This window comes from Pelodiscus sinensis, chromosome 1 (assembly GCF_049634645.1).
Source record: "Pelodiscus sinensis isolate JC-2024 chromosome 1, ASM4963464v1, whole genome shotgun sequence".
In the NCBI taxonomy this organism is placed as follows: domain Eukaryota; kingdom Metazoa; phylum Chordata; order Testudines; family Trionychidae; genus Pelodiscus; species Pelodiscus sinensis.
In genome coordinates, this window is record NC_134711.1 from 329,605,015 (window position 1) to 329,628,856 (window position 23,842).

Consider the following 23,842-nt stretch of genomic DNA (forward strand, 5'->3'; position numbering starts at 1 on the left):
GCAAGGTACCTAACTGTACCTGTGCCCTACTGTGTCCCATTAGACTCTAGCTCTCCTCCACCCAGAGCTGAGAAGTAATCCTCTCTCTGTAGAGTTAGTAATACAGTGAGAACACACACTAAAGTTTTAAACCTAACCAGTGTCCCTTAAATGACTTGCAACAAAATATCAGAACTTGTTAGTATTGGAGCTGAGTGGTTCTAATATTTATTTAAAATTCTTTTTTATATAGGAATTGGATAGAGTGCTCCTGTCAGCTAATTTGAAAGTTAATGGCCAAAATACTAGATATTTCATGAGCCTAAGTAGCCCCTGGAATCATGATTAAAGTTCCTCTCCCATGACCAAAAATCTGATGCAGCTGCCTTGTAGCTGCATGAGTTCAAGGACACATGGAGATGTTCCAGTGACAAGAGGAGGGGAGGAGAGGTGTGAGTGCCAGGAAGGTGTGGAGCAGAAGAGGTAGAGCAGGGATGGACCCTTATAGAAGAGATGTGATCAAGGGTGGTGCGTTGGGGGTCTAGTTACAAGCAATAAGAGAGGTGGCAACTCAATTTGTGGTACCTACACTGATCCCCCATGTCATACTGATGAAGCACAGTAAGCTCAGGAAAGAGTCCAATGTCTCTCTTACTGTCCAGTTAGTGCTTCAGGAAGGATGGTCCAGAACCTTCTCATGAGTGGAGTTCGGTCTGAGAGTGAATGCACCAGAATGAAACTTTAGGGTCTTTTATGAGTGAAAACCCAGAGCAAACTGTCCCGGATTTGCTTGGTCCTCATCCCATAGATAATGGGGTGTAGCATGGGGGGCACCACAAGGTACACATTAGCAAAAAGAATGAGGACATACAGGGGCACATTGCTACCAAACCGGTGCATGACAGTGGAGAAGACGTCTGGGATATAAAAGACTAAGATGGCACAGAGGTGGGAGCTGCAGGTCCCAAAGGTTTTGAGCCGGGCGTCCTTTGAGCGGAGGCTGAAGATGGCCCTTAGAATCTGGCTATAGGACACTGATATAAAAAACACATCCAGACCAGTCACAAAGACTGTCACGGTCAGGCTGTAGTAACTACTGACACGGATGTCGGCGCAGGCCAGGGACACCACAGATATGTGCTTGCAGTATGAATGGGCAATGATGTTGGTTCTGCAATATGGCCATTGCTGGGCCAGGAGGAGATACGGAAGCACAATCATGCTGCCACGCAGTGCCACGGTCAGGCCGATCTTGGCCACCACACGGTTGGTCAGGATGGTGGAATGTCTCAGGGGCTCACAGATGGCCACGTAGCGATCAAAAGCCATGGCCACGAAGATCCCAGACTCCATGACTGCAAAGCAGTTAATTAAATATATTTGGGCGAGGCAGGCACTGAAATAGATCTCCCTGGAATTGAACCAGAAGATGCTCAGCGATTTGGGCAGGATGGTGTTACACAGGCCCAGGTCGGTGGTGGCCAGCATGCAGAGGAAATAGTACATGGGCCCATGCAGACTCGGCTCCCTCTTCACAATGAAAAGGATGGTAACGTTCCCCAAGATGGCTACAATGTATGTGGCGCAGAAGGGGATGGAGATCCAGACATGGGCGGCCTCCAGGCCAGGAATGCCCAGCAGGATGAAGACGGAAGGATTGGTGAAGTCAGTGGTGTTGGAGTTGGACATGGAGCAGGGGAGAAAGAGCCCAACTCTGGAAGAGAAATGTTGTCTGCGGCAGGTACCGTATGTTCTCCTGACTTTCTGTTTGTGCCCAGGACCTAAGGCGATAGCCCCCGTACAAAAACCTGGGTGTGGAGAAAATATAAATATGAGACAGTGCGTGAACCAATGGACTTTTTTCTTATGGGTGAAGTCGACAGGACACTCTTTGCACTCAGGAAACTGACATTTTCATTATTCTGAGAAATAAACCATGAACCACTGACCCGACTAATGCCAATTCCAAATATGATGGCGTTCCATGCATTAACAATTTCCACACACGCTTATGTGGGAAACCTTTATATCACATTTCCATTTCCAAGTTTCCTGTTTTTGTTTCTCCCTCATCACTGAGCACTAGGCCTACCCTGTCCTTGGTCTTCCTCTTGCTTCTAAAATATGTATAGAATGTCTTCTTGTTTTCCTCTATGTCGCTAGCTAGTTTGAGCTCATTCTGGGCCTTTACCTTTCTAATCTTGCTCCTGCATACCTGTGTTGTTTACTTCGATTCATCCTTTGTAATTTGAGCTAGTTTCCACTTTTTACCTTCACCAGCCAGATGTGAAAGGCAGGCACGGAATGGAAGCACTTCCCCCTCACTCCCTTAGCATATGAGGAACAGGATGAAAAGCTAGCCACATCCCAGAGTGCATGGCTGCTCCCCCCCACTCCATGCCCAAAATGGAGCCCTTGTGTATTTACTGTCTCTCAGAACACGTGAAGAAGGGAACATCGAGTTCCACTGAAAGTCTGAACATGTAACACTGATACAAGATTTTATTTACAGAATCCATATTACTCCTGTGCAGCTCATAGACTCATAGACTCATAGACTGTAAGGTTAGAAGGGACCATCATGATCATCTAGTCTGACCCCCTGCACAGTGCAGGCCACAGAATCACACCCACCCCCTCCTAGAATAATCCTCTCACCTAGATCTCAGATATTGAAGCCTTCAAATACTTTGAAGACCCCAAGATGCAGAGAATCCTCCAGCTGTGATCTGTACCCCATGTCACAGAGGAAGGCAAAAAACCTCCAGGGCCTCTGCCAATCTACCCTGGAGGAAAATTCCTTCCTGACCCCAAATATGGCGATCAACTAAACCCTGAGCATGTGGGCAAGACTCACCAGCCAGACACCCAGAAAGTTCTCTATAGTAACTTCTATCATCCCTCCATTGACCTATTTACCTCTGATAATGAATGGTCAATTAGTTACCAAGATCATGTTATCTCATCAAACCATCCCCTTCATAAACCCATCTAGTTTAATCTTGAAGCCAGATAGATCTTTTGCCCCCACTACTTCCCTTGGAAGGCTGTTCCAGAACTTCACTCCTCTAATGGTTAGAAACCTTCGTCTAATCTCAAGTCTAAACTTCCTACTAGCTCCTTGCCTGAAACATTATGGGAGGAACGAGCTTACCTGAATGGGATTCACAAATGGATTTTTCGTTGAGCTTGATGCTGGTGGCATTGACTTGGGTAAGGTGCTCTGACACCTTCTATATGGACAACTCATTTTCTGTTGCTTACAAGCATCCCAAACATCAAGCATTCGGGCTGTAATTTTCCAGGCCCAGTTTCTACTTAACTATTTTTTTTGAAATTTTCGGACCTAACACCTTAGAGACAAGATGCCCATGTTGAAAAAGTCTTCTCATTGTTCCTTTGTCCCTAGCCCCGCCATGCTTTTCAGCACATGAAAACGCCAGAGCCCTCAAATGCAAGAGAAGGAGGTAACAGACTCTGTGCATTATCACACGGCTGGCTCCTGAGGTGTTTCCTCAGTGCTTACACTGAAGAGAGATTTGCCTCAGACAGCAATGTCTGGGCCACAGCTTCAGAATGTGGCCTTGCGTGGCACATATATAAAAGCATAAGCCACTGGCATGCAGCCTCCTCTGGTTTGGAAGCCATCAGCTCAGTGGGGAAACTGCCAAGTGGGACATTTTGCCTCATGAACCTGGAGCAAAATCATCAGAAGTAGTAAGGAAGTGTGGTGTTTCATGGCTGTGCAGAGCAGAAAGGAAAACAGACCTAGTCTCTGTGCCATCAAACCTATGCCGCTCCCAGCAAGAGATGGGTACTGGGGAATTCTGAGAGGGAAGCTTCTTACCTGGGAAGCCCCTTCAGACAGTTGTATCCCGCACCTCTCTTGCTCCAGCATCTACGGCAACATCCCATGCCGAGAAATTACTTAGGGGTGTGAACAACTTATAATATAGTTCTATGATCTCCCAGTGGAGTGCGCTTAGTGTCGAGGGGAGAAGCAGCCTTTGGATGTAAATAGACTGTGGAGAAACCTTTCAGTATAATATAGTATCGATCCAACTTTAAGAGTAAACAGTAATTAAGGGTCCTTCCCAAAGGGAGAGGTGATCTCTTGAGCTCTCTGCTGAGTCAGAGGGGAATTGGCTAATCTGTGTATGTTTGGTTCGTAAGTAAACACAAGATAATGCCTCCATCTCCACAGATCTTATTCCCTGTAAATGCCCAGGGAGGCTGTGTCGATTGTAGACAGAGAGATCTGGGGACAGATGACAAAGGGGAACCCAGAACATTTTTAGCAGACACAGGGGAATATCACTTTGGAGGTAGAGATTATTAATTATCCTCAGTAACTACCATTATATTTGGCTGCCCCTTTCATTCAAATGTCTTCAAAGCCATAGCAAGCAAAAGTCACTCTGAACATATCCCCATGATACAGATAGGTAAACTCAGGCACTGGCAAACATGTCTTGGTCAGGTTGACAAAGAGATTGGCAGATAGAACCCATGAATCCCAGCTTCCCTTCCATAAGCAGAGTGTCTCTGTCAATAATTTTGGCATGGCACCTTCCTGGGGTGTAACCTGGAAGTGGGGTACGGTTTAACCATCTGGCATTGCGATCTGGGCTCTCATTCACACTGCCTGGCTGTGACAAGCTGCAGTCTTCTCCTGGTCTTATATTTACATAGCCAAAATCAGTCAGGGACACACCCAACATAAGTTACATGCATCCTTTCAATAGTCACTCTCGGAAGAACAACAGAGAGACTCCAGCCAGTTCCACCCGATGACCCCAAATCTGTACAACAGGCCCTGATCCAATTTGCATTTTGTCTGACAAACAATACACTGTTGTGGGTTAAAAATATCAACCGTATTTATTGAGAGTATAAGGTCTGATGGTAAGGCTACATCTACACTGCAATGCTATTTTGGGATACTGAAGTATCCCAAAATAGCTATCCCATGTCTTCATAGCAAGCCCGTTATTTCAAAATATAATGGGCTTGCTTTTCCAGCGTCCCTGTAAACCTCATTCGATGAGAAGTAAGGGATATTTTGGAATAGCGGGTTATTTTGAAATTTGGCACTGTGAAGACAGCGCGAATTATGAAATAAGCTTTTTTGAGATAATATATGCAATTTGTGTATCTTATTTCAAGCTATAGTGCAGTGTAGGTGCACCCAAGGCTGCACTGCATTTATTTCAGAATAGTTATTCCAAAATAGTTTATTTTGAAATAGCACGTTTATACTGCAGAGAAACCTCAACATTCCCTAATGTAGATGTGTTATCTCGATTTAGAGCCCCAGGAGGAATAACTTAGAATGGCCAGGTAGAGGGGCTAATTATAAAATAGCAGAAATGGAGCGTCTACATGCGCCTTATTTTGAAATAGCTATTTTGGAATAGGCATTATTCTTCATAGAACGAAGTTTACAGAAGCCAGAACAAGTCGTCCGTTATTTTGAAATTATTTCAACGTAATGGAATTGCTGTGTAGATACTCGCGTAGTTATTTCGGAATAAGGGCCATCATTTTGAAATAACTTTGCTGTGTAGACACACCCTAAGTGATTATAAGTAATAGCAAATAGACCAAAACTCGTCACCTAAGAAATAACCCAAAGCACAATCTAAGTCCCATATCTAAGTCAGGGTCTGAATCAAGCAGAGTCTCACCTTGGGTATGTCTACACTACCCCCCTAGTTCGAACTAGGGGGGTAATGTATGCATACCAAACTTGCTAATGAAGCCCGGGATTTGAATTTCCCGGGCTTCATTAGCATAAAGCCAGCGCCGCCATTTTTAAAAGCCGGCTTGTTCGAACCCCGTGCCGCGCGGCTACACGCGGCACGGGCTAGATAGTTCGAACTATGTAGCCATTCCGATCTATCTGTACACCTCGTTCCACGAGGCGTACAGATAGTTCGGAATAACTACATAGTTCGAACTATCTAGCCCGTGCCGCGTGTAGCCGCGCGGCACGGTGTTCGAACAAGCCGGCTTTTAAAAATGGCGGAGCCGGCTTTATGCTAATGAAGCCCAGGAAATTCAAATCCCAGGCTTCATTAGCAAGTTCGGTATGCATACATTACCCCCCAGTTCGAACTAGGGGGTAGTGTAGACATACCCCTTCATAGTAGAATTAGTCCACCAATCTACTATACACCATCTATAAATCCCATTCAACTGAGCTCTCAGCCCCATTTCAGCCCTTGCTCTTCAGTTATTTTTGACACATAGACTCATAGACTTTAAGGTCAGACGGGACCATTATGATCATCTAGTCTGACCCCCTGCACAGTGTAGGCCACAAAATCTCACCCACCCCTGCTAGAATAATCCTCTCACCTAGATCTCAGATATTGAAGCCTTCAAATACTTTGAAGACCCCAAGATGCAGAGAATCCTCCAGCTGTGATCTGTACCCCATGCTACAGAGGAAGGCGAAAAACCTCCAGGGCCTCTGCCAATCTACCCTGGAGGAAAATTCCTTCCCAACCCCAAATATGGCGATCAGCTAAACCCTGAGCATGTGGGCAAGACTCACCAGCCAGACACCCAGAAAGTTCTCTATAGTAACTCCTATCATCCCTCCATTGACCTATTTCCCACTGATAATGAATGGTCAATTAGTTACCAAGATCATGTTATCTCATCAAACCATCCCCTTCATAAACCCATCTAGTTTAATCTTGAAACCGATAGATCTTTTGCCCCCACTACTTCCCTTGGAAGGCTGTTCCAGAACCTCACTCCTCTAATGGTTAGAAACCTTCATCTAATCTCAAGTCTAAACTTCCTACTAGCCAGCTTATATCCATTTGTTCTTGTGTCCACATTGGTATTAAACTTAAATAATTCCTCTCCTTCCCCGGTATTTATCCCTCTAATATATTTAAAAAGTGCAATCATGTCTCCCCTCAGCCTTCTTTTGGTTAAAGTAAACAAGCCAAGCTCCTTGAGTCTCCTTCCATAAGACAGGTTTTCCATTCCTCGGATCATCCTAGTGGCCCTTCTTTGTACCTGTTCCAGTTTGAATTCATCCTTCTTAAACATGGGAGACCAGAACTGCACACAGTATTCCAAATGGGGTCTCACCAATGCCTTGTATAATGGCACTAACACCTCCTTATCCCTACTGGAAATACCTCGCCTAATACATCCCAAGATCGTAGCCTTTTTCACGGCCATGTCACAATGGCGGCTCATAGTCATTCTATAATCAACCAGGACTCCGAGGTCCTTCTCCTCCTCTGTTACTCCCAACTGATGTGTCCCCAGTTTATAACTAAAATTCTTGTTATTATCCCTAAATGCATAACCTTATCCCTAAATGCATAACCTTACACTTCTCACTATTAAATTTCATCCTATTGCTATCACTCCAATTTACAAGATCATCCAGATCTTCCTGTATGATATCCCGATCCTTTTCTGAATTGGCAATAGCTCCCAACTTTGTGTCATCCGCAAATTTTATTAGGACACTTCCACTTTTGGTGCCAAGATCAGCAATAAAAAGATTCAATAAAATTGGCCCCAAAACTGATCCCTGAACAACTCCGCTATTAACCTTCCTCCAACCTGACAGTTCACCTTTCAATATGACCCGCTGTAGTCTCCCCTTTAACCAGTTGCTTATCCACCTCTCAACTTTTATATTAATCCCTATCTTTTCCAATTTAACCAATAATTCCCCATGTGGTACTGTCTCAAATGCCTTACTAAAGTCGAGGTAGATTAGATCCACTGCATTTCCTTTATCTAAAAAATCTGTTACTTTCTCAAAAAAGGAGATCAGGTTGGTTTGGCACGATCTACCTTTTGTAAAACCATGTTGTAATTTGTCCCAATTGCCATTAGCCTCAATGTCTCTAACTACTTTCTCCTTCAAAATTTTTTCCAGGATCTTACATACTACAGATGTCAAACTAACAGGCCTATAGTTACCCGGGTCGCTTTTTTCCCCTTTCTTAAAAATCGGAACTATATTAGCAATTCTCCAGTCAAATGGTACAACCCCTGAGCTTAGAGATTTATTAAAAAATTTTGCTAATGGACTTGCAAGTTCATGTGCCAGTTCCTTTAATATTCTTGGATGAAGATTATCTGGGCCCCCCGATTTACTCCCATTAAGCTGTTCAAGTTTGACTTTTACCTCGAATATGGTAATATCTACCTCCACATCCTTAGTCCCATTTGTTATGCTACCATTATCCCTAAGCTCTTCATTAGCCTCATTAAAGACTGAAGCAAAGTATTTGTTCAAATATTGGGCCATTCCTAGATTATCCTTAACCTCCACTCCATCCTTAGTAATTAGTGGTCCTACTTCTTCTTTTTTTGTTGTTGTTTTTTTCCTATTTATATGGCTATAAAACTTTTTACTATCGGTTTTAATTCCCTTTGCAAGGTCCAACTCTACCTGACTTTTAGCCTTTCTCACTTTATCCCTATATGCTCTAACCTCAATAAGGTAGCTTTCTTTACTGATCCCTCCCATTTTCCACTCCTTATATGCTTTCTGCTTTTTCTTAATCACCTCTCTGAGATGCTTGCTCATCCAGCTTGGTCTAACACACCTGCCTATAATTTTTTTCCCTTTTCTAAGGATACAGGCTTCTGACAGCTTCTGCAACTTTAACTTAAAATAATTCCAGGCCTCCTCCACTTTAAGATCCATAATTTCTTTAGTCCAATCAACTTCCCTAACTAATTTCCTTAATTTACTAAAGTTAGCCCTTTTAAAATCAAAAACCCTAGTCTCAGATTTATTTTTGTTTATCCTTCCATTTAATTTAAACTGAATTAGCTCATGATCACTTGAGCCAAGGTTGTCTCCTACAACCATTTCATCTATGAGGTCCTCACTACTCACCAAAACCAAATCTAAAATAGCATCCCTCCCTTGTTGGTTCAGCAACTACTTGATGCAGGAATTCATCAGCTATCACATCTAGGAAAATCTGAGCCCTATTATTATTACTAGCACTTGTTCTCCAATCTATATCTGGAAAGTTGAAATCTCCCATGATTACACAGTTTCCATGAGTATTTACTTCATTAAAAACATTAAAGAGGTCTCTATCCATATCCAAATTGGATCCTGGTGGTCTATAACACACCCCAAGCACTATCCCAGGGGAGGATCTGATAGTTTTCTTCCCCAATGTGATTTTTGCCCAAACGGACTCTGTCTTCTCCATTCCATCACTTTTTATTTCTTTACAATCTACCTCATCTTTGATATACAATGTGACTCCACCACCTTTACCCTTATTTCTGTCTTTCCTAAACAGCACATACCCTTCAATACCTGTACTCCAGTCATGCCTAGTATTCCACCATGTTTCTGTTATTCCTATAATATCCGGTTTCACTTCCTGGACCAATAGCTCTAGTTCCTCCTTTTTGTTACCTAGGCTCCTCGCATTGGTGTACAAACATCTTAATTTTTGCTGTTTGGCCTCATTCACATTCTTTACCCAATTTGGCACAGACGTTATACCTCCAATATGACCTATTAGACTAGTATCCACCCCACCCTTCCTCATGTTCATTCTCCTAACCCCAGATATATCCTTTCTTACTTCGTTTTCCTCCCTCTCGGTGTTAAAATCTTGCGTAGAGATTACCTGGGCATCTCCCAACCGTCTCCCCCAAATTCCTAGTTTAAAGCTCTCTTAATAAGTTGAGCCAGCCTCCATCCTAGAAGTCTATTTCCCTCCCTACTTAGGTGAAGTCCATCTCTAGAGAACAGTCCTCTGTCCATAAATGCCTCCCAGTGACCATACATCCCAAAGCCCTCCTTATAGCACCACTGCCTAAGGTATCTATTGATCATCATAATCCTGTCACATCTTAGTTGCCCTTCTCTAGGAACAGGCAGAATCCCACTAAAGATCACCTGAGCCTCAATTTCCTTTAGCATCCTCCCCAGCCTAGCATAGTCTCTCTTAATTTGTTCCAGCGAGAATCTAGCCGTATCATTTGTTCCTACATGAAGGATGATCAATGGATTCCTTCCTGCTCCCTTAATAATTCTCTTCAACCTAATTTCCACATCTCTTATCTTAGCACCTGGCAGACAGCATACCCTTCTATTCTCTGGATCAGCTCTGGTTACAGGCCTATCTATTCTTCTCAATAAGGAATCCCCAATCACATAGACCTGCCTTTTCCTAGTGATAGTGCAATTCTCTGGTCTATCTCTAGCTACCTCTGGCTGCAAGTCCTTGCCATTCCTATTTTCCCTTGTAATCCTAATGCTCATTATTGGTGTTATCTCCATTAAGTCTTCCCCTTTATCTATGGGACTAGCCACTCTTCTCTTCTTCCTTACCCTTCCATCCTCATTATCTACCTGCTGTACCCCTTCTACATTTTCCAGCTCCACATACCTGTTCTTGAGCTCTATTTTTCCTTCACTGACCCATCTTTTCCTCTGCCTGGTCCTCTGAGTCACATGCTTCCACTGTCCATTTTCTTCGCCCAGCAGTCCCCCCTCTGAGGCCCTTGATCCTGCTTCCATCTGCATATCTGGCTCAACTAAGCTTTCCCCTTCAGCCACGTCATGCCTTTGCCCCATTATCTTATCAAACCCCCTTTTAAACTTGACCAGAGTTTCCACCTGCATCTCCAGTTCTCGGATCTTTTCTTCCATCAGCTCTATCAGGCGGCACTTCATGCAAACAAAACTCCTTTCAGGTACCCCCTCCAGAATCATGTACTTACCGCAGCTACCACATCCAATCATCCTCCTTGTGTTCTCTACTACTTGGGCCATGGCCACTAATGCCTCTGTGTTTTATCTACTTTCTGACCAAAATCCTATTAGTCCGGTGAACACAAAAACAAACCAAAACACCCTCTCCACAGCAAAAACAAACTCCAAACAAGTCCCACAATCCAAACTCCCTTTACAAACTCCAACTCAAACTCCCCTGTTTACAGCTCAGTTTGCTTGGCTCCTGTGCCACTGCAGCAATCTGTGACGTCCAGTTACAGAAAAGTTACACCAAGTGAGGCTGTTGCTTCCTCTATTATAGCTTCTGCTGTGTGGTAGGAGCCTCATTTTTCCTAGCAAAATCCCCCAGCACAGATCACATGGTGTGAAGTGTCTTCTAAGGCCTATTGTGTTCCATAATGAGCCATTTCCTTGACTGGTGCATCCACAATGTACTGGTAAAATTACATTTAAGCTCTTTGTGGGCGTTAACTAGGAGCAAACGACTTTCAAATATGGTACATGCATGCAAAAGGTTCATCATATTTAAAAACTCATATCCTTTCCAGTGATACTTTGCATGATACGCCATGTATAAAACACACAAGAATTATAACAATATTGCAGATGTGGGGGTGCCAGGGTGATGCTTTGGAGCAGAGAATGCCATACCTGCCCTGTTACTTTCTTGAAGGAGTGTTACTCATTAATATAGTGAAACAATGGGATGGAGGCGGTATAATAGCCTTGGACCATAGTGTGAATAGCTCAATGGTTTGAGCATTGGGCTGATAAACCCAGGGTTGTGAATTCATTCCTTGAAGGGGCCATTGAGCAAGCTGGGCTAAATCCCTCAGGGATGATACTTGGTCTTACTATGAGTGAAGGGGACTGGACTTGATGACTTCTCAAGGTCCCTTCCAGTTCTATAAGATAAGTATATCTCCATTTAGTTAACTGCAAAGGGTTACAAAACATTGTAGTGTTATCCTCATGTGTTCTTTCAGAGCTCTGTGCACCTTTTATCACATATTTTAGCTCAGTCTAGAGATCTCAAAAGGGAGCAATCTTATGTTTAAATGAAGCACACAAGATCTTTTACAGGGGAAAAGGCAGCATTTATTGAGAATACAACAGTTACATATGCTTTTCAGTCACTCGCACACACAAACACCATGTATACACAGTCCCGCTAGTCGATGTCATAGTTACCATTCCAGATTCTGTATCAATCTAGTAGCCAGCCAGATTGAACACAGAGGGAGAGCAGGGCCTTTGTCAGTCGATCGATCCGAAGCTCCCCTGGAGTTGGTGGCAAGACGAACCCAAAGTCCCATAGCAAGGCACCCTGCTTTTATAATCCTCTCCTTTATGGATTTCACTGTGTCAGTCTGTGACCTGTTACTGTTATCCTCTGATGTTGACATTCATTCCCAAAACATCTTGAAAGGCTCATCCTGTCCTGGATTTAATCAGTTGTTTTCAGGGGTGCCCCCCCCCTCCACCTTTAGAGCCATCAATTCTGCCAATCCCTGACCATGGCTATGCACTGATGGTTTTTTCTGATGCTGATATGTCTCTTCGCAGTCTGTCTTTCACAGTCTGTCTTCACCCACGCTCACCCCTCCTTCTTCGGCCATCCGGTTCTGAGCAATAACTTTCGCACCTTTATCTCGACACATACATACCACTTTCACACATAAACAATCTTTTACATGGAGTCTCGAGGAAGAGCATAAAATCAATATCTTCATTGGGCAAAGCAAAAAGGCATTGTAAATCAAACAATTAAGGCATTGGCCTTCAACATTCCTCTAGTTTCATTAACACAGACACAATACCAAAACTCTATCTCTTTACTCACTACACTTTAAAACAAGGAAACAATTACTCAACTTACTAAACTTTAAATTGAAGGAATATGCATTTAATTGAAAGGACTTAGTTTAATAGAATATTAAATGGGAGTTAATATGTTACCTTACGTTACTATATTATTGCTACATCATTAAACTACATTGCTACATTGCTTTCATCATTAAACCTAAAATATAAATATAAAAAGGATAAAACTTTTAAACCTAACAGCAAGGGTTCCTTGTATGTGTCATTAGGAAACATCATTTTGCATGTGCATAGTATCGTTAGCCATCATGCTTTTCCAAGTGATGATAAATATTCACAACTGCCATGCACAGACTCCCTCAGTCTCCCGCTCATCACAGCAGACCAGATGTATGATTCTGCCGCTCTATACTGCACTAGTTAGGCCTCAGCTGGAGTACTGTGTCCAGTTCTGGGTGCCACATTTCAAGAAAGATGTGGAGAAATTGGAAAGGGTACAGAGAAGAGCGACAAGAATGATTAAAGGTCTAGAGAACATGACCTATCATAGAATCATAGAATCATAGAATAATAGGACTGGAAGGGACCTCGAGAGGTCATCAAGTCCAGCCCCCCGCCCTCAAGGCAGGATCAAGCTCCGTCTACACCATCCCTGACAGATGTCTATCTAACCTGTTCTTAAATATCTCCAGAGAGGGAGATTCCACCACCTCCCTTGGCAATTTATTCCAATATTTGACCACCCTGACAGTTAGGAATTTTTTCCTAATGTCCAATCTAAACCTCCCCTGCTGCACTTTAAGCCCATTACTCCTTGTCCTGTCCTCAGAAACCAAGAGGAACAAATTTTCTCCTTCCTCCTTGTGACACCCTTTTAGATATTTGAAAACCGCTATCATGTCCCCCCTTAATCTTCTTTTTTCCAAACTAAACAAGCCCAGTTCATGAAGCCTGGCTTCATAGGTCATGTTCTCTAAACCTTTAATCATTCTTGTCGCTCTTCTCTGTACCCTTTCCAATTTCTCCACATCTTTCTTGAAATGTGGCGCCCAGAACTGGACACAGTACTCCAGCTGAGGCCTAACTAGTGCAGAATAGAGCGGCAGAATGACTTCACGAGTTTTGCTTACAACACACCTGTTGATACAACCTAGAATCATATTTGCTTTTTTTGCAACAGCATCACACTGTTGACTCATATTCAACTTGTGGTCCACTATGACCCCTAGATCCCTTTCCGCCATGCTCCTTCCTAGACAGTCGCTTCCCATCTTGTATGTATGGAACTGATTGTTCCTTCCTAAGTGGAGCACTTTGCATTTCTCTTTATTAAACCTCATCCTGTTTACCTCTGACCATTTCTCTAACTTGCTAAGGTCATTTTGAATTATGTCCCTATCCTCCAAAGAAGTCGCAACCCCACCCAGTTTGGTATCATCTGCAAACTTAATAAGAGTACTCTCTATCCCAATATCTACATCATTGATGAAGATATTGAATAGTACGGGTCCCAAAACAGACCCTTGAGGAACTCCACTTGTTATCCCTTTCCAGCAGGATTTAGAACCGTTAACAACAACTCTCTGACTACGGTTATCCAGCCAATTATGCACCCACCTTATCGTGGCCCTATCTAAGTTATATTTGCCTAGTTTATCAATAAGAATATCATGCGAGACCGTATCAAATGCCTTACTAAAGTCTAGGTATATGACATCCACCGCTTCTCCCTTATCCACAAGGCCCGTTATCTTTTCAAAGAAAGCTATCAGATTAGTTTGGCATGACTTGTTCTTCACAAACCCATGCTGGCTATTCCCTATCACTTTATTACTTTCCAAGTGTTTGCATACGATTTCCTTAATTACCTATACGATTTCCTTAATTACCTATGAAGCCAGGCTTCATGAACTGGGGTTGTTTAGTTTGGAAAAAAGAAGATTAAGGGGGGACATGATAGCTGTTTTCAAATATCTAAAAGGGTGTCACAAGGAGGAAGGAGAAAATTTGTTCCTCTTGGTTTCTGAGGACAGGACAAGGAGTAATGGGCTTAAAGTGCAGCAGGAAAGGTTTAGATAGGACATTAGGAAAAAATTCCTAACTGTCAGGGTGGTCAAATATTGGAATAAATTGCCAAGGGAGGTGGTGGAATCTCCCTCTCTGGAGATATTTAAGAACAGGTTAGATAGACATCTGTCAGGGATGGTGTAGACGGAGCTTGGTTCTGCCTTGTGGGCGGGGGACTGGACTCGATGACCTCTCGAGGTCCCTTCCAGTCCTATGATTCTATGATGGTATCCTGACTCAGGCAAGCTTAGTACCTGTTTACAGGTGTGAGTTGAGAAGCGGTATCCCCATAAAGCTTTTCTTTTACTCCTCCTGGCATGTTCCAAAAGGTTTTTCCCCAAAAAAATCATTATGCATTTTCATAGAAGTTACCAACAGTATCAGGTTATTTGCTATACGATTTACCATTGGAAACAAACATTACATCATGAGACTGAACAATAACGCCAGTGTTTTTCTTATCAACACTACTAGGTGTTTTCATTACCGCTCTACTCTGCACTAGTTAGGCCTCAGCTGGAGTACTGTGTCCAGTTCTGGGTGCCACATTTCAAGAAAGATGTGGAGAAATTGGAAAGGGTACAGAGAAGAGCGACAAGAATGATTAAAGGTTTAGAGAACATGACCTATGAAGCCAGGCTTCATGAACTGGGCTTGTTTAGTTTGGAAAAAAGAAGATTAAGGGGGGACATGATAGCGGCTTTCAAATATCTAAAAGGGTGTCACAAGGAGGAAGGAGAAAATTTGTTCCTCTTGGTTTCTGAGGACAGGACAAGGAGTAATGGGCTTAAAGTGCAGCAGGGGAGGTTTAGATTGGACATTAGGAAAAAATTCCTAACTGTCAGGGTGGTCAAATATTGGAATAAATTGCCAAGGGAGGTGGTGGAATCTCCCTCTCTGGAGATATTTAAGAACAGGTTAGATAGACATCTGTCAGGGATGGTGTAGACGGAGCTTGATCCTGCCTTGAGGGCGGGGGGCTGGACTCGATGACCTCTCGAGGTCCCTTCCAGTCCTATGATTCTATGATTCTATGATTATACCACACCTTGTGCAGAGAAAGTCTGGTTTTCTCAAAACCCATGGTGTCCTTGACCTGCTCTGTGAACGTTCGCATGTGTTTAGTTGCTGGTTTTCCTTTCCTGTCCCTGTCTTTTGCAGTAGGGATGGCAGACTAAGCTCCTCTTGATGGGGCCTGCATTGGGATTGTGGAGGTGATGTGAAGATATTTGGAAGTGGCCTGGTGCTTAAGTCTGCTTTGCCTTGTGTTAGGTGTCTGGCCGAAGAGTTATGCTCTGTGAATTACATCTCCCTTCACAAGAGACCTCCATCTCTCTGCTAGACAAGTCTCTTCTTCCTCTCCTCCACCCACTTGCTTCAGGAAGGATGGTCCAGAACCTTCTCATGAGTGGAGTTCGGTCTAAGAGTTTCCACCAGGAGGAAACTTTAGGGTCTGTTATGAGTGAAAATCCAGAGCAAACTCTCCCGTATTTTCTTGGTCCTCATCCCATAGATAATGGGGTGTAGCATGGGGGGCACCACAAGGCACACAGTAGCAAAAAGAATGAGGACATACAGGGGCACATTGCTACCAAACCGGTGCATGACAGTGGAGAAGACGTCTGGGATATAACAGATTAAGATGGCACAGAGGTGGGAGCTGCAGGTCCCAAAGGTTTTGAGCCGGGCATCCTTTGAGCGGAGGCTGAAGATGGCCCTGAGAATCTGGCTATAGGACACTGAGATAAAAAACACATCCAGACCAGTCACAAAGACTGTCACGGTCAGGCTGTAGTAACTACTGACACGGATGTCGGCGCAGGCCAGGGACACCACAGATATGTGCTTGCAGTATGAATGGGCAATGATGTTGGTTCTGCAATATGGCCATTGCTGGGCCAGGAGGAGATACGGAAGCACAATCATGCTGCCACGCAGTGCCACGGTCAGGCCGATCTTGGCCACCACACGGTTGGTCAGGATGGTGGAATGTCTCAGGGGCTCACAGATGGCCACGTAGCGATCAAAAGCCATGGCCACGAAGATCCCAGACTCCATGACTGCAAAGCAGTTAATTAAATATATTTGGGCAAGGCAGGCATTGAAATAGATCTCCCTGGAATTGAACCAGAAGATGCTCAGCGATTTGGGCAGGATAGAGTTACACAGGCCCAGGTCAGTGATGGCCAGCATGCAGAGCAAATAGTACATGGGCCCATGGAGACTCGGCTCCCTCTTCACAATGAAAAGGATGGTAACGTTCCCCAAGATGGCTACAATGTATGTGGCGCAGAAGGGGATGGAGATCCAGACATGGGCTGCCTCCAGGCCAGAAATGCCCAGCAGGATGAAGACGGAAGGGTTGGTAAAGTCAGTGGTGTTGGAGTTGGACATGGAGCAGGGGAGAAAGAGCCCAACTCTGAAAGAGAAAAGTTGTCTTCGGCAGGTACCGTATGTTCTCCTGACTTTCTGTTTGTGCCCAGGACCTAAGGTGATGGCCCCCGTACAAAAACCTGGGTGTGGAGAAAATATAAATATGAGACAGTGCGTGAATGGACATTTTTCTCATGGGTGAGGTCGACAGGGCACTCTTTGCACTCAGCAAACTGACATTTTCATTATTCTGAGAAATGAACCATGAACCACTGACGCGACTAATGCCAATTCCAAATATGATGGTGTTCCACGCATAACAATTCCCACACATGCTTGTGTGGGAAACCTTTATATCACGCCACACTCCTACCAGAAAATGCCAGTATATGGCAAAGGGACTCCCGAAGCATAAAAAAAGAAAAGAAAAAGAAAAGTGCTTTATAAACAAGGGACTTGTCAACTACCCCTCAATCTCCCATATACGGACAATGATGTTAGCAATCAGCTAGAAATCACTGTCGGTCGATTTAAACTTGGCTACTGGGTAAAACAAAGTTGCTGTTTTTTATTGCTGTTTCATTGTTTTACTGCTGTATTATTGTATTAGTGTTGTACATCACTTACAATGCGCGTAATGTTTGAAAGTATCTTTACCAACACACGGACAAATGGCAACAAGCAGAAAAACAACCAAAACAAAACCAAAATTCATTTTAAAAAAAGGTTTCAAAGGGTATGTCTACACTACAGCGCTAATTTGAACTAACTTAGTTCGAATTAGTTAATTTGAACTAAGCTAATTAGAACTAACGCATCCAGACTAAAAAACTAGTTCGAATTAGCATTTTGCTAATTCAATCTAGCATGTCCACATTAAGTGGACCCCGAACTGGGGTTAAGGATGGCTGGAAGCAGTGCCGGCAGGGCATCAGATGAGGACTTAGAGCCTGGATCTGCTGCCTCAGGCTAGCCGAGGGCTGTGCTTAAAGGGACCCGACCCCCACCCCGGACAGACAGTTCTCAGGGGTGCCCCGCTTGCAAAGCAGTCCTGGCTTGGAGTGCCCGGAGTGCCCACACTGGGCACATCACAGCACTCGGCCATCAGACCGGCTGCACTTGCCGCAGGCTGCCATCTGGGGAGAGGGGGCAATTGGGGGGCTTCAGGAGAGCTTCCACCCCCAGAAGCCCGCAGAGCCAGCCCAGTCCTCCCCATCGGGGGCTCGTACCCCATTCCTCCCTCACCTCCTTCCACGTACCCTTCCCTAGCCCCCCTTCCTGATGTACAAAATAAAGGACAATTGTGTTCCAAAATATAATCTCTCTTTATTGAACAAAACTCAGGGAGACTAGGAAAAGGAGGTGGGAGAGGGGAAGAGAGATTGGGTGGGAGAGGGGAGGGCAACTAAAATGATCAGGGGTTGGGAACAGGTCCCATATGAAGAGAGGCTAAAGAGACTGGGACTTCTCAGCTTAGAAAAGAGGAGACTGAGGGGGGATAGGATAGAGGTCTATAAAAGCATGAGTGGGGTGGAGAGGGTGAATCAAGAAAAGTTCTTCATTAGTTCCCATAATAGAAGGACTAGAGGACACCAAAGGAAAGGAATGGGTAGCAGGCTTCAAACTAATAACAAAAAATTGTTCTTCACAAAGCAAAGAGTCAACCTGTGGAACTCCTTGCTGCAGGAGGCTGTGAAGGCTAGAACTAGAACAGAGTTTAAAGAGAAGTGAGATAAAGTGATGGAGGTTGGGTCCATGGAGTGGTACTAGCCAGGGGGTAGGAGTGGTGTCCCTGCCCAAAGTTTGTGGAAGGCTGGAGAGGGATGGCACAAGACAAATGGCTTGGTCACTGTCTTCGGTCCATCCCCTCCAGGGTCCCTAGGGTTGACCGCTGTCGGCAGACAGATTACTGGGCTAGATGGACCTTTAAAAATTTTATCTTCTAAGCCTGCCCCATTCCCACTAGTATGCACTATGTTAGACATTCCTTCATCATCAGACTTCTTGGTGAACACCGAAACAAAGAAATCATTAAGCACTTTTGCCATTTCCAAGTTTCCTGTTTTTGTTTCTCCCTCATCACTGAGCTGCGGGCCTACCCTGTCCTTGGTCTTCCTCTTGCTTCTAATATATTTATAGAATGTCTTCTTGTTTTCCTCTATGTCGCTAGCTAGTTTGAGCTCATTCTGGGCCTTTACCTTTCTAATCTTGCTCCTGCATACTTGTGGTTTTTGCTTCTATTCATCCTTTGTAATTTGAGCTAGTTTCCACTTTTTACCTTCACCAGCCAGATGTGAAAGGCAGGCACGGAATGGAAGCACTTTCTCCTCACGTCCCTTGAGGAACGGGATGAAAAGCTAGCCACGTCCCAGAGTGCATGGCTGCTCCCCCCACTACCTGCGCAAAACGGAGCCCTTGTGTATTTATTGTATCTCACAACACGTGAAGAAGGGAACATCGAGTTCCATTGAAAGTTTGAACATGTAACACTGATACAAGTTTTATTTACAGAATCCATATTTCTCCTGTGCAGCTCCTTGCCTGAAACATTATAGGAGGAATGAGCTTACCTGAATGGGGTTCACAAATGAATTTGTCATTGTACTTGATGCTGGTGGCATTGACTTGGGTAAGGTGCTCTGACACCTTCTACATGGACAACTCATTTTCTGTTGCTTACAAGCACCCCAAACATCAAGCATTCGGGCTGTAATTTCCGAGGCCCAGTTTCTACTTAACTATTTTTTTTGAAGTTTTCGGACCTAACAGCTTAGAGGCAAGATGCCCATGTTGAAAAAGTCTTCTCATTGTTCCTTTGTCCCTAGCCCCGCCATGCTTTTCAGCACATGAAACCACCAGAGCCCTCAAATGCAAGAGAAGGAGGTAACAGACTCTGTGCATTATCACACGGCTGGCTCCTGAGGTTTTTCCTCAGTGCTTACACTGAAGAGAGATTTGCCTCAGACAGCAATGTCTGGGCCGCGTCTTCAGAATGTGGCCTTGCGTGGCACATATATAAAAGCATAAGCCACTGGCATGCAGCCTCCTCTGGTTTGGAAGCCATCAGCCCAATGGAGAAACTGCCAAGTGGGACATTTTGCCTCATGAACCTGGAGCAAATTCATCAGAAGTAGTAAGGAAGGTGTGGTGTTTCGTGGCTGTGCAGAGCAGAAAGGAAAACAGACCTAGTCTCTGTGCCATCACGCCTATGCCGCTCCCAGCAAGAGATGGGTACTGGGGAATTCTGAGAGGGAAGCTTTTTACCTGGGAACCCCCTTCAGACAGTTGTATCCCGCACCTCTCTTGCTCCAGCATCTGCGGCAACATCCCACGCCGAGAAATTACTTAGGGGTTTGAACAACTTATAATATAGTTCTATTATCTCCCAGTGGGGTGCGCTTAGTGTCAAGGGGAGAAGCAGCCTTTGGATGTAAATAGACTGTGGAGAAACCTATCGGTATAATATAGTATCGATTCAATTTTAAGAGTAAACAATAATTAAGAGTCCTTCCCAAAGGGAGAAGTGATCTCTTGAGCTCGCTGCTGAGTCAGAGGGGAATTGGCTAATCTGCGTATGGTTGATGCGTAAGTAAACACAAGATAATGCCTCCATCTCCACATATCTTATTCCCTGTAGATGCCCAGGGAGGCTGTGTCGATTGTAGACAGAGAGATCTAGGGACAGATGACAGAGGGGAACCCAGAACTTTGTGTGGAGGCAGGAAAAGGGAATAAGGGAATTTGTGTGCAGCCATCTTGGTCTTGTTAACAAGAGAGCAAGAGTCAGGCTAAGTCTGTGGTCTGACAACGCGAGATCTGTAATTAGACGCTGCCTTCGCCTCTTGTCTCCATACGGAGATAAGGATAGAACGCTGACTCTGGCAGAGACCTTGAGATAAGGAGCATCTGGGTGGAACTAAATAACTGTTAGCCATTGGTGTTTGTAATGGGAAGGAGACTAATTGTTATTGTTATTATATCTAATGGACAGTATATAAACTGTTTCATAATTGTTTGTATTCAAAGATCTGCCTCACAGGGGGGCTTCTCCCCCGCCTCCCCCCCCCCCCCCGTATGAACCAGTTTTTCCCTTGCTGCAGCTCGTAATAAAACTGCCTCTGGCTACTTGTTGCTTACAAACGCAGAGTGAAGACAATGTTTTCTTCCACCAAGTGAGGCTGTTGTTTCCTCTATTATAGCTTCAGCTGTGTGGTGGGAGCTTCATTTTTCCTAGCAAAATCCCCCAGCACAGATCACATGGTGTGAAGTGTCTTCTAGGGTCTATTGTGTTCCATAATGAGCCATTTCCTTGACTGGTACATCTACAATGTACTGGTAAAATTACATTTAAGCTCCTTGTGGGTATTATCTAGGAGCAAACGACTTTCAAATACTGGTACATGTATGCAAATAGGTTCATCATATTTAGCAAAACATATCCTTTCCATTGATACTTTGCATGATACGCCATGTATAAAACACACAAGAATTATAACAATATTGCAGATGTGGGGGTGCCAGGGTGCTGCTTTGGAGCAGAGAATGCCATGCCTACCCTGTTATTTTCTTGAAGGAGTGTTACTCATTAATATAGTAAAGCAATGAGATGGAGGCGATATTGTAGGTTTGGACCATGGCCCCTGGAGACGGTGGGGGAGGGTTAGCTCAATGGTTTGAGCATTGGCTTGCTAAACCAGGGTTGTGAATTCATTCCTTGAAGGGGCCATTTAGCAATCTGGGCTAAATCCCTCAGGGATGATACTTGGTCTTGCTATGAGTGAAGGGGACTGGACTTGATGACTTCTCAAGGTCCCTTCCAGTTCTATAAGATAGGTATATCTCCATTTAGTTAACTGTGAAGGGTTGCAAAACATTGTAGTGTTATCCTCATGTGTTCTTGCAGAGCTCTGTGCACCTTTTATCACATATTTTAGCTGAGTCTAGAGATCTCAAAAGGGAGCAATCTTATGCTTAAATGAAGCACACAAGATCTTTTACAGGGGAAAAGGCAGCATTTATTGAGAATACAACAGTTACATATGCTTTTCAGTCACTCGCACATACAAACACCATGTATACACAGTCCCGCTAGTCGATGTCATAGTTACCAGTCCAGATTCTGTATCAATCTAGTAGCCAGCCAGATTGAACACAGAGGGAGAGCAGGGCCTTTGTCAGTCGATCGATCCGAAGCTCCCCTGGAGTTGGTGGCAAGACGAACCCAAAGTCCCATAGCAAGGCACCCTGCTTTTATAATCCTCTCCTTTATGGATTTCACTGTGTCAGTCTGTGACCTGTTATTGTTATCCTCTGATGTTGACATTCATTCCCAAAACATCTTGAAAGGCTCATCCTGTCCTGGATTTAATCAGTTGTTTTCAGGGGTGCCCCCCTTCACCTTTAGAGCGATCAATTCTGCCAATCCGTGACCATAGGTATGCACAGATCGTTTTTTCAGATGTCTCTTCACAGTCTGTCTTTTACAGTTTGTCTTCACCCACGCTCACCCCTCCTTCTTCGGCCATCTGGTTCTGAGCAATAACTTTCGCACCTTTATCTCGACACATACATACCACTTTCACACATAAACAATCTTTTACATGGAGTCTCGAGGAAGAGCATAACATTAATATCTTCATTGGGCAAAGCAAAAAGGCATTGTAAATCAAACAATTAAGGCCTTAGCCTTCAACATTCCTCTAGTTTAATTACACAGACACAATACCAAAACTCTATCTCTTTACTCACTACACTTTAAAACAAGGAAACAATTACTAAACTTACTAAACTTTAAAATGAAGGACTATGCATTTAATCGAAAGGACTTAGTTTAACAAAATATTAAATGGGAGTTAATATGTTACCTTACGTTACTATATTATTGCTACATCATTGAACTACATTGCTACATTGCTTTCATCATTAAACCTAAAATACAAATATAAAAAAGATAAAACTTTTAAACCTAACAGCAAGGGTTCCTTGTATGTGTCATTAGGAAACATCATTTTGCATGTGCATAGTATCGTTAGCTATCATGCTTTTCCCCGCTATTCTCCAAAGGGCTGGAGCACACAATCTACCAAGGCTCTGGTATGTGAGGTTGAATGTGGGGAAGAGTCATTCTCCTTCTCAGTTGGGGGCCACTTCTATGAGGGGTAGGTTTTTTTGCATCTTACTTGTGGGCAATCCCGAACTATTTTTCTGTGGATTAAGTGGCCCTTGACACAAAAACGTTTCCACACCCCTGCTCTGGACTATAGATTTATACCTATGCCAGCATTCTAACAAAGGGACTGAGGTCCTCCAATGATTTGGAAACAACCAGACTTGACTTAAGCCAGCAGTTTATTCCATCATGGCTATAGGCCCGCACCAAGAATTTTGCAATCATTGTGTGTGTTTGATTCCTTTCACTTTCACCTTTCCTTTCCTTTTTTCTTTAGAAAAAAAACTTCAGATATTTCATACTGAAGGCTAGACCACAGAGTCATCTTTGGGTAGGATCTAAGTCAGTGATTTTCAAACTAGAAGTCACGACCTTGAATGGTATCCCACTACCCCTCTATCCCCTTCCAGATCTGAGATGGAATTCAACAGGCAATGACAGGGTCTCTCTCACTCTCTCTCTCCCGCTTTCATTAATAATAAAGTAAACATATGTATTAAAATTGTAAACCTAAGAGTGTCCCTTAAGATATTTGTGAGAAGATATCAGATCATATTAGTATAAGAAATGTATTTAAATTTGTCTTTTATATAGGAATTAGATACAATGCTCTTCTCAGCTAATTGCTAAGTTATCTACCAAAAACCTAAAGCTTTCAAGAGCCTAAGCAG

General features: G+C 43.8%; 2 protein-coding genes across 2 annotated transcripts; both read right to left on the minus strand.

The window, feature by feature from the left end:
- Window positions 1-720: 720 nt before the first annotated feature.
- Window positions 721-1,668, minus strand: LOC102447689 (olfactory receptor 52M1-like). The gene has a single exon (XM_006130072.2). It carries the CDS (start codon window positions 1,666-1,668, stop codon window positions 721-723), a length of 948 nt encoding a protein of 315 aa, XP_006130134.2.
- Window positions 1,669-16,075: 14,407 nt separating this feature from the next.
- LOC142829685 (olfactory receptor 52M1-like) lies at window positions 16,076-17,023 on the minus strand. Its single transcript, XM_075930860.1, has one exon. It carries the CDS (start codon window positions 17,021-17,023, stop codon window positions 16,076-16,078), a length of 948 nt encoding a protein of 315 aa, XP_075786975.1.
- Window positions 17,024-23,842: the final 6,819 nt, after the last annotated feature.